The sequence below is a fragment of the Polyodon spathula genome, chromosome 40, assembly GCF_017654505.1.
Source record: "Polyodon spathula isolate WHYD16114869_AA chromosome 40, ASM1765450v1, whole genome shotgun sequence".
NCBI classification, from domain to species: domain Eukaryota; kingdom Metazoa; phylum Chordata; class Actinopteri; order Acipenseriformes; family Polyodontidae; genus Polyodon; species Polyodon spathula.
In genome coordinates, this window is record NC_054573.1 from 39699 (window position 1) to 50500 (window position 10802).

The 10802-nt window shown below is 43.4% G+C and overlaps 1 protein-coding gene across 2 annotated transcripts; it reads right to left on the reverse strand.

Moving 5' to 3' along the window:
- Positions 1-1132: 1132 nt before the first annotated feature.
- On the reverse strand, positions 1133-10477 carry LOC121304930 (nesprin-2-like). Of its 2 annotated transcripts, XM_041236368.1 has the most exons (13): positions 10151-10477; positions 8978-9321; positions 8730-8880; positions 8233-8427; positions 7877-8014; positions 7241-7435; positions 6556-6784; positions 6357-6454; positions 6106-6172; positions 5586-5785; positions 4941-5093; positions 4557-4618; positions 1133-4232 (listed from the first exon to the last, which is right to left on the reverse strand). In XM_041236368.1, exons 2-13 carry the CDS (start codon positions 9298-9300, stop codon positions 3998-4000), a joined length of 2046 nt encoding a protein of 681 aa, XP_041092302.1. In that variant the 5' UTR covers positions 9301-9321; positions 10151-10477; the 3' UTR covers positions 1133-3997. The 2 variants fall into 2 exon arrangements, with proteins under 2 accessions (XP_041092302.1, XP_041092301.1); XM_041236367.1 differs by having other exon boundaries at positions 8978-10477.
- Between the last annotated feature and the right edge of the window lie 325 nt (positions 10478-10802).

Genomic DNA, 10802 nt, shown 5'->3' on the forward strand with positions numbered 1-10802 from the left:
AGTGTCTAAGAACATGAGCTCCTTTCCGGCTTTTGTCAAATAAATATTTATATTCCTGTTACCACCACTGACTAATATATACAGTGCTATTATTAGATTTTTATTTTCAGCAGTGGAAAGCTTGTGTTTTGTTGGCAAAGCGATTGCAACGAAGCGGAGAGGCTGAGTCACAAGATTGATGGCAAACTAGGAAGCCGCTAATCTAATTCAGAGTGCTCCACTCCGGTGTGCGTGTCTCCTGTTCTTCTTCGAATTTGAAATCCACTCCAAACCCACAGCCGTCCTCCCTCCCCTCCACCCTGTCACCTGTCCTGCAATATCTTTATACTAGCAGACATCGCATTGTCGTTGGCTGCCTTTTGATATATGTGCATGTATCGTAAACATTTCCCTGCTTTCTTCATTCCTTCGTGTTATTTTAAGATCTGATTTAATAGCCTGTATGCATTTTTTTTATTACTCAGAGCCAACTTCCCAACGTTTCGGTGTGTTTAACACACCTTTGTCAAGAGAAAGCGTGTTTTGAAAACAAACACTGGAGGTGCTCAGAGGCTTTTGATGCCATGGCAACCACACGCACTCGTTTCTATTTAAATCTGTGACTGTTCTTGTGATGTCATAGTTAATGACTATTCAGGTACCGAGTTTCTTTATCAATTTTTTTCGTTTTATTGTTCTATGTTGTACATTTATCGAATTGTTTTTCTTCGAAAGCTACAAATGTTCGTGTTTTTTTTTTTTTAAATTATAATTATTTTATAATACCATTTTATTACATTTTTGGCAAAATATACCATGAACAAATTGCTTGCTTTTGCAGGACGGGTTTCTTAAGACAGAGAAAATAAATATTCCATTTGCAATTTCGCTTTTATCTTTACAAATATATTTGCATACTTTTTAAATGTGCGCTTGCAGCTCGTCAAGTTGTTTTTAATGTGTTTATGATCTGTTTTATATCTATATATATTTAGGCTGGTACAATCCACAGGAGTGCTGGTACTGTAAACACTGCAAAAATCAGCTGCGAGTTACAAGAACATAAGAAAGTTTACAAACGAGAGGAGGCTATTCGGCCCATCTTGCTCGTTTGGTTGTCAGTAGCTTATTGATCCCAAAATCTCATCAAGCAGCTTCTTGAAGGATCCCATGGTGTCAGTTTCAACAACATAATGTTAGCTTCAACAACATTATAAGGGCAAATCAACCCTTAAATTATACTTAATTTGGTTGAAGTGTATATTAGCACAGCAATTCTCTGCTTCAATTATTTTCATCCTGTTGGTTTCCTTCAATCCGCAATTAGCATTCAGCCAGAAACTGTTTGTGTTCCTTCTCTCCGCATCCCCCTCTCTCCCTCCCTACAGTGCTTTTCTGAAGACTGATCTGCGGAATGAGATTGCATCCCCGCTACACATTTCTTTGCAAGGAGGATGAGACCAGATGAATTAAATTTTTTTTTTTTTTTCCCCAATCTCGCTTGAAGCTGTAGTCATTACAGATAAAAAATGATTTTACAGAACCAAGCATATTTATTCCAGCATGGTTTTGTGCCTTATTGTCATATCTATAGCTAGATGTGTGTGGTCTAGCTGTTGTAGATTTTGACGTTTGCATTCTTTAAACCCATGCCAAGCTAGCTAAACTTTGTTTTTGTTTTCGTGGCCAATTCTGTTGGTGCTGTAAAATGCTCTAACCCCTCATGCAGAAGGAAGGTGATGCACTGACGTGTAGAGTCCATCGTTCAGCAACACTGTGGCAGCTTGGCTAGGACTTCTCCTGTGGCTTCTGTTTCCCATTAAGTCTGTTTCACTGAGCTCAGCAGAACATGAACAACAAAATATTATTTATTAATCAAACTGACAAAAATTGACTTAAAGCTAATTAAAAAGAAATGTCAGGTTTTTTTTTTAACTTTTCAGTTTTTGCTGGAGATGTAAAATTCAATTCATCTCGCTTGTGAGGTTACCTCTTAATAGTGATGCTCGGGGGATTCATTCTGCTCCTGATGTCAAGATTTATACCCTCAACCTAAAAGCTTTTTCAATCTCCATGGCACTGGAAGTATGAAATACATCTTTGTCAAAAATCCAATCTCGTTGAATACCTCTCCCCCCTCCCTACGTGGAGCTGTAAATACCCCCTCCCCCATCCGCATGCATACAAAAACACACGTCAGACTTGTGATGTGTGACCTTAATTATAATTTGCAGAAGAAATGGATGAAGAGTGCATGCTACAGAATATAATGTATAGCCTTTGGTACTGAAACGCTTTAAATAAAAGCACTAATGGATTAAAAAAAAAAATGATTTCTTAATATTTATTCCTTTAAAAATTGGCATTATTATGAAGTGTCCTAATCACAGGGTTAGGACAGTTAATAATATTCACACAACACAAAGTCGTCCCCCCCCCCAATCTTTTTAGAGCGTCCCAATTCTGGGAAAAGCGTGCGGAAATCGCACATCATCGCTGGAAGTATTTTGGGGGATAAGGTGGAGAAAATGTTTGCAAAAAAATAAAATAAAAAATAAAAACCTTTGTGCAAACTTATTCCATTTCGAGGACGATCGAAACACAAAAACAATGCTGAACAAGTGAGAAATGATCATCCAGTTTATTTTATTGATGAATTATGGTTTTTTTTTTCTCCCTCATTTGATACTAAACTTATTTTATAATGCGCACAACACATCAGTGCAGAGGTGGCTTGACAAAAACCTGAAGACTGGATTTAAGATCCGGTCTGTTCCAAACTGTGCTACATTATCTAATCCAGACTATCATGATTCGATGCTTCTAGTGAAAGGGAAGTCAAACCAAACACGCCAGCACATCACTTCTTCATAACTTTTCAACACAAGCGCAAAGACAAATTGTCAGACAAGAAAAACTAAACTTACAAGCCAATTCTGTGCTGGTTGTTACTAATTTTATACCATTTAAAAGCTATTTACAGTCAGAACGTCTAAAAATGTTGCCTGTCAAACCAGGAGTCTGGTTCGTTTTTCTCCTTGTTATAAAAAAAAAAAGTGTAGTAATCTAAGGGATTATGGGTAAAAACACTAACCTCTTTCTAGACATATCTTCGACGTTTTAAAGGCAAAGTCAAACCTTTAAGCAGCTGACAGTCTTGGGCTAGATCCTGTGGGTCTCCTTCACAGACCTACACACGGGTTCTAAAAGCAAAGGCGTTTTTTATAAAGGCACAAGGTGTTTAAAAAGAATGACAAGCTGTCCTTTGGATGAGACAAGAAACCGAGGTCCTATTGGAAGTGACTCTGCAGCAGCAGCAGTTGTTAAATCAGAGTTCACCCCCTAGTCTCCAAGTCTCTTTGGATAAAAGTGTCCGCTGAATGACTGATATTAACAACCTTCCGATCTTGACAGCCACGTATCCTGCATTCTGTACAACAGTTTCATGGAAGATGGAGTGTGTCTGTAATGCTTAACGCTGTATTTCAAAAAAATTATTTCTCTTTCCCGGTACCAAACTGGGACTGCTTACCGCTGGTTCCAGCCCAAGTCTGTAACCGAACCCGTTTGGATTGCGTTGAGTAATATGTATTTACTAACTCCACAACCTCACAGTATTTCCCTGGCAGTATAATAAGTATATTCACAGCTCTCTACTAATATGTATTTATTTATTTATTCTTTTCCCTGCAGTCCAAGATTTAAAAACCAGCCTGTCTCTCGTGTGTCCTTCGCATTAAATTTTTATCAAGTAACTTCTACTATCGTTGAGAGGTGAACAGAGGTGTGTGTGTATGTATGTATGTATGTATATATATATAGCCAAATCATATTTAAAAGGAAAGATATTTCAGGGGTACATTTGTGACCAATAGTTTTGTTTGAAAGGGTTTTCCCAGAGCGCTCAGCTTGCAGACAGACACACAGATCCTCAATGCGGTACTGCAGCTGTCTGCAGAAGCTCTGTAGATGCTCCCTGAGGGTGGTTCCTGGGGTCCTCCTCTCTCGCTCGCTGGCTTCACGTCGGGGGTGGTCCATTGACGTAGTGGAGCATGACATGGAGAGACCGGGCAAAGTTGTTGGCGTGATGACAGCTGAAGTCCTTCGCGCTGACCGGGATCTGGCTGACCACCCCCAAGAGAACAGCCAGCAGGAAGTGGACGAAGAGGGCGACTCTGACCAGGCGGTAGGACAAGGATGTCTTCAGAACCCATAGGAGACGTTTGGACCTCACGGGATCATCCTCTTCAGACCTGGAGTGAAGAGAAAAACCATTCAATGGGCTAGGAGCCTTCTAGTGAAATCCATAGCAAAGTTTAAAAAAAGCATAGGGCAGCGATCTCCAACCCTGGTCCTGGAGAGTCTTCTGGCTTTTGTTCCACCAGAGTTCTTAATTATTTTCTTAATTAGTCAACACTACAATGTTTTCCAGATCTTAGTCGTTGATTATTTTAAAGTTCCACAGAAAGCCCACAGGATTGTGGCTTTCCAGGACCACGGTTGACCATCTCTGGCACGGTGGACGGTCTCAGCGGTGCTTGTCAGGATCCTCAGACCAAGATGAAATGGCGACTTACTCATTCTCGATGGTGATCCTGACTTCCGCCTGGCGAGGAGAACTTTGCTGCATCTCTCGAAACTATGAAAAAAACCAAACAAACAGAAAAATATGTAGCCATTGAGCTTTGTGTTTTACACAGCCTTAACTGTACAGGGTAAGTTTGTTATTCATTGTTTATTATTCAAGCACACATAGAATCTAATATACACTAATAGTAATTATGAACTCTACAGGACTCCTGTTATGGCTTGTCTTGGTAGATTTACTATGCATTAACATTTTAAACCGGTTTTAATCTTTATGTATTGTAAACAGGGATGTTTAATTCCCTAAAGAGATCTATCCTATCCTATCCTATCTATCGACAATGTATTCAGTTCAATTCGAGATGATTTCTGACCTGATTTTTGTAATTTCTTCTTCTATTCCATGTGGGAACTGAACAAATGCCAAGCTGGCACCCGTTCTGACTGGGAAAGGCACTGAGTTTCGGCTGTAAGGAGTCTCTTTCTACAGAACACACCCCTGTGTCTTGAGGAGGGAGACGATGATCCTGCAGGAAAGGTAGATGAGCCATATTCAGAAACAACACCACCTAGAGTTCTCTTTCCTCTACCAGTAAGTGTTGAGTGGAGTTCTCTTTCCTATAGACCCCTGTGCCTCGTTTCCACTGCTGGCTGGCGCTGACCAGCCCAGGCCAACAAATGCGGCCAAATTAGGAATTTCTTGTCCTGCATCATCAGGTCACTGGGGGATTATAGGAAAGTATTGTGCTGCATTTAGAAGTTCCGAAAAAAGAAAAAAAAAAAACACCTGCATGAGCCATAGATGCTGAAATTGAAAAAGCTTTCGTCGCTATTTTTTTTTCGTGCTATATACAATTGCGACGATTTCAGTTTTTATGTTCACTGTAACATTTTAAAACCTTAAAACTAGGGTAAATGTGACCCAAAGGCTTGGCATGTTCTGGCTTCAAGTAATTCAGTCTGGGAGGCCAGCAAACCAGGAACGGCAAAAACAAACCCTAGAAGGGAAGGACGCCTACCCGAACCGCCCCTCTTCTCAGACGGTCTGCCCTGCCGCACATCTCCTTGGGAAAGTTCCGGGCGTGTTCTAGAGCAGGTTCTGTCTGGCCGAGCCAGGCGCTGATGCGTTCTGGGTCAAAGGTGACTGGTTCCGTTGCAGGGAAGTGTCCGGCAGACATAAAGGATCTAGAGGAACTGGACAGGTCTTCAGGAGAGACACCTGAGAAAGGAAGGCGGGAACCCAGTTCACACTCCAGCCAACCTTGCGTTTACAACCTGGGAGTCTATGGAAGCTGTTTCATCTTCAATAGAACCACCATATATAAGCCCGGGGGAGGGATTAGTAAACGCTTTATTCCCCAAATGAGGGGATTTCCAGACTCCTTAACCCTACAGGAACACCAGCACGTCCAAGATATCTGCAACTCGGCACGGCCGGGATTCAAACCGCGATTGCACGACTTCATCCCAACTAGGTGAGCTATTGGCATCCTTAATCTCTTGTGCCGTGCAGTTGAGGTTAAAACAATACAGACTCACCTAAAACCTGAGCGTCTGGAACCGCAGTCAAGCTGTCTCCCCACCCCACGCTGTTGCTTCTGATACACTGAGAAATAAAATATGCAAAAATGGAGCGAATGTGAAACCGGCAATACAATTTCATTACGTGATGGCTAATCACTACATGCGAGGAGCTCTTCCCGTCTTCCAGACACTTCTCCTTTCGGAGCAGAGGGAAAGACAGAGAATAGCAGCCCCCCCGCAGGCCGGTGCATTGGAAGGCCCCTCACCTCTGCAGGCTCAGTGCCCAGACGAGCGTACAGGGAGCTCAGAAATCTTCTCTTGGTGGAAGGCTGCTTCAATAAGGCTTTTTCTAAGTGGTGCAAACCTGCCAAAGAAACTCAATCAATTTGATCGCTTCTTCAATTTAACCCTATGCTAAAAAAATAAAAATAAAAATAATAATTTTATTCTGTCGTTTCCTCGTACCTGTGATGGCGCTGAAGTAGGAGGAGTCAGCGTCGTCGTGCAAGGCGGACCCGCCCACATCGACGGAGGGGTCCCACTCCAGGGCCAGAGAGTCCCGACTGGAACCAGTGTAGACACTGGGAGCCAGGGGCTGCTGGTCAGAGGGGCTGCTCCGGTCGTATATCCCCTCGTCCTCCCAGAGGATCTCCGAGAGGCAGTCTGAGCCCGACATCCAGACATCTTCAAACACCTGCGGCACACAACAGGGTTACCGAAGCACAGTCACGACTGCAAAACATACTCGATCACAAGTCTGAAGGGCAAACGGGAACACTTTACTGTGACGGGCATAGGGAAGTATTTAAATCAATTTGTAATCAATCATTTGCTGAAGTTTAGTTACATATTAATAAACAGCCAATAGCTATGCCATGCATGTGTCTGTCTATCATTGCATTGCATAACAAGACACTACCAAGTCTCAGAAAACATACTTACCATTCAAATGAGCTCCAATGGAAGTCTAATGATGCACACATGCATGGCACAGCCACTGACTTTATTAACACACAACATGGATAACTTTGCATATTAAATACGTCTCCATAACGCTCAATATAAAACGTTACTGGTGAAACTGGATTGGAGGCTGTATAAAGCAGGCGAGGCCGGTAACTGCTCTTTGGATTGTGAAAGCCTCTCTCACCAGCCTCATGCTTAGCAGGCGTGTGTGTAGACTCCCCACCCCCTCGAAGACCCGGGTGCAGTACAGCAGCAGCTCCTGCAGGGAGTCCTCGATCTCGACTGCGTCCTGCGGCTCGCTGCGCTGGATCAGCCGTTCCCCTCGAACCAGCAACCCGTTCAGCCGCTCGGCGTTCTCACACACTGCCTGCTGGAACGCCTGAGAGAGAGAGAGCGAGAGACAGTCAGGACTACAGCATCAATCCCAACACCACGGGACAGGCTGCGGGCTTGATGGAATATATTTTTTGTTACACATGAAAATGTGTCATGCTGATAAATTAAACTTGGAGCAATTGCTCAGGTGTTTCTGTACAAAAGATGAATGGTGCATCTTCTCTCAAGATTGCGTAAACTGTAAGAAATCGGCCAGTCACGGACTTGTCAAGGCGTGCACAGAACATGTGAGACAATTTTACCTGTTCATGTTTAAACAGCAGTTCTTGTAATCATTATGATTTTTTTTAACACTGGAATTAAGTGTGGTGTTCTATGCAGATCGAGTTGTGCTGAAATCCTTGGCAAATACTTTGCTCTCATGTGTGATTTTATCCACAATTGCTGTATGCTGCACTGTACCTGCTCCCCGCTCGGACTGTACCTGCAGCTGTTTCATCTTGTCGGCTGTGTTCCACCCTGAGGAATGCTCCACTTCAGCCAGCCTCAGGTCCATCTCGGCCAGCCAGATCCCGATATTCTCCCGCTCGCTCTCAAACTCCTCGCGCTGCCTCACAAAGTGCTGGGGAGCAAGCAGAGGGGCGGGGAAACTGAGAGGACACCCCAGACACAGGAAGGTGAAATGCAGCTTCTTACTGCTTTCACCAGTACCTGGAGTCTCCTGTACAACGTAATGGTCCCTTGCAATTCTGATAACCTCAAGAGCTTACACTGAGGAATGCCCATACCAAGTTCCATCAGATTTGGGGGTAGGGGTTCTCAAGATATAGCTAAGAGTACCTGGAGCCTGCGGCAGATGCTAGCGGTGCGCTTGCTCAGATCGTCCCAGCGCTGGCTGGCATCCTGCATTGTTCTGCGGAGACGTCCGCTCTCCCCTGGCCCTGCCCCCAGACCCGTGTCCTTCACCAGCCTGCAGTACTGCAGGTTCAAGGACTCGAGTTCGGACAGGCGAGTCCGGATCTCCCTCTGCAACGCCTGGGCAGAAATAGAAGCTGCGGTTTTTAAAAGTCCTATTCATTTAAACTTTAATTTTTTTGGAAGAGTTTATTATCCACGCAACGGTGCTGCTGAAATTTAGGAACACTAAAATAATCTCTGTGGCAAATGTGGCGACCCTAGAAGTCTTTCTCAACGTCTCCAATAGAAATACTGATAAAAGTTTAGTCTAAGAGGCTTTCTCAATGTATTCAACAGAAACGCTAAAAAACGTAAGGGTCTATTTTACCAAAAAAAGGGGCCAAGTTGATTCCAAAAACAGGTCTACATGTTTCTCTCACCTCAAACTTCTTCAGCTCCTCCTTCGCAGTGATGTAAAGCACGTGGGCGGAGTTTGGTGAGGAGGCCATGCTCTCGGCCAATCGCAGCCAGTCGTTGAACCGGGAGTAGGCGTGCATGAACTCGTGCCAAAGCTGCCACTTCTGCTCCTGCCTGAAATTCAAACCCCGCCCCCAACAAAAAAATTAAGAACTCTGGGTGTCATTTCTGGTGCGTGAAAACTGATGGCAAAATAAGGAAATTCGCTCACTGAATACGTCTCTCCACAGAAGAGCTGCAGACACTGGAACAGCGAGAGTCTTCTCCCTCCATCTTTTTCATAGGGTTATTGCTATTGATCTCGGGCAGGGCAACAAGGTGTGCCAGGGGAGGCGAGAGAAGGGGAAGAGGTGAGAGAGGACTGCTTGCCTGGGTAAACCCAGCTCTGGGAACCTCCGCTCTAGCGATGGGGTCGTCTGGCTCATCCACCTGTCTCAGATCCTCGGTGGGGTTGATCCCAGACACAAAGACAGAGTGGCTGTTCTGGGAGGTAGGGAGAGAGGGGGCTGTCTGGTTTATCCAGGATCCCGGCATCTCTGCATTAGTGTGGATGCCCTGTAAGTCAAAAACACAACGGGGTAAACAGAATGGTACACCAGGGTCTACTGTATCTCAGAAGGTCCATTATGCTACCTTGTAGTTGCTTTATTAACATCAGGGCTTTATAAATGAACAATGTTGGGTATATATCAGTGTATCTAAAACACAACTACAGCACTGCATGTATACAAAGACCAGTGAAAACTATTGCAAAAAAAACAAAAGCACTGCAATACACTCTGGCAATTTACAAGAGAGCACTCTCTGTGTTTTCTCAGTCAGAAGTAATCCGGTAGGCTGGTTTGCAATGCGAATGTTAACCCAACAAGAAGAAAGTGTGCAAACAAACCTTTCTGTACAGTAACGAACCCCTTGTTTATCTGGACAGTAACGAACCCCTTGTTTATCTGGACAGTAACGAACCCCTTGTTTTTCTTTTGTTGAACATGGTTAAACTGGACAGTTACATGAAGTTAAAAAGCCCAACTAAATTCCCAAACGCATCGCACGACAGGCCCTGACAACAATTTATAATGCCCAGCTACAGATTCTGAGGACTGAAAATCAAGAGGCCATTCCTCTTTTTAAAATCTTCAACTCGACCCCGACGCAAGCCTCGTGTGTACTGAGTGTGCACAGAGGACAACGCACAGCGAAAAACTCGATAGGGTTGAGATTTTCATCACTTAAAGCGCTTTGTCTTTTTTTTTTTTTTGATTTGGTTGAACAGCAGGAGGGATGTACTCTCAGATTACAGCGAGTGGTTGAGTTTTAATTAATGAGGTTTTACTTGTAGATATCTTCAAACAACACAGACCAAACAATGCCGTTTCTGTACACTCACCAGCTTGTTTGTAAGATGCAGTTCTAGGTTAATACCTAACCACTGTTCTCCACTGTGAGTGTCGTTCCAGGCTGATGATAAATATAAACCAGCTGAGCAGATATGTAAGTGCCACTTCACTGCCTCCCTCCCTGCAGTCTACCCTGATACTTTGGCATGTGCTGTACAGCTAACAGTGTCTCTCTGCTTATGTCACTGTGTAAACACAGCCAAGGGCTCAAAGGGCAGGCGTGTTTATTTACCACAGGCACATTCAAAGATTTAATTAAAAATATATAGATTGATTTAAAAGGTTACCATATATGTAATTTTAAATATGCAAACTACCTGGAATGAATTAATATATATATTAAATTAATTAATATATATCAAATTTGTGTTTTTCTTTTTGTGTGCGCTTTGTTTCAGGTACTCCAGGAGGTGTTCAGAACGACACACCACTGCGAGGACAATAAAAGGGTGCATAAACATTGCTGTAGGGCACTGCATAGTGCTAGTGGATGTGCTTCACAATGTTAACTGACAAGAACATTAGAATGTGGCTGTAGAAAAGAGTTCATTTCTGCAAATATACCCCTATGGTAGTGCCAAAGGTGAAGTAACGTATTTCAAAGTGACGAGTTTGTTTGAATTTGACTATTTAATTTAACCC

Bases quoted from the DNA above. Each gene is read 5' to 3' on its own strand.
- LOC121304930 (XM_041236368.1), bottom strand. From the start codon at position 9,300: ATGCCGGGATCCTGGATAAACCAGACAGCCCCCTCTCTCCCTACCTCC. The intron at 5,094-5,585 runs GTAGGCGTCCTT...CCTTTCCTGCAG, and splicing joins TGAGAAGAGGGGCGGTTCGG to GATCATCGTCTCCCTCCTCA. The intron at 4,619-4,940 runs GTCAGAAATCAT...TTTTTTTCATAG, and splicing joins GAAGAAATTACAAAAATCAG to TTTCGAGAGATGCAGCAAAG.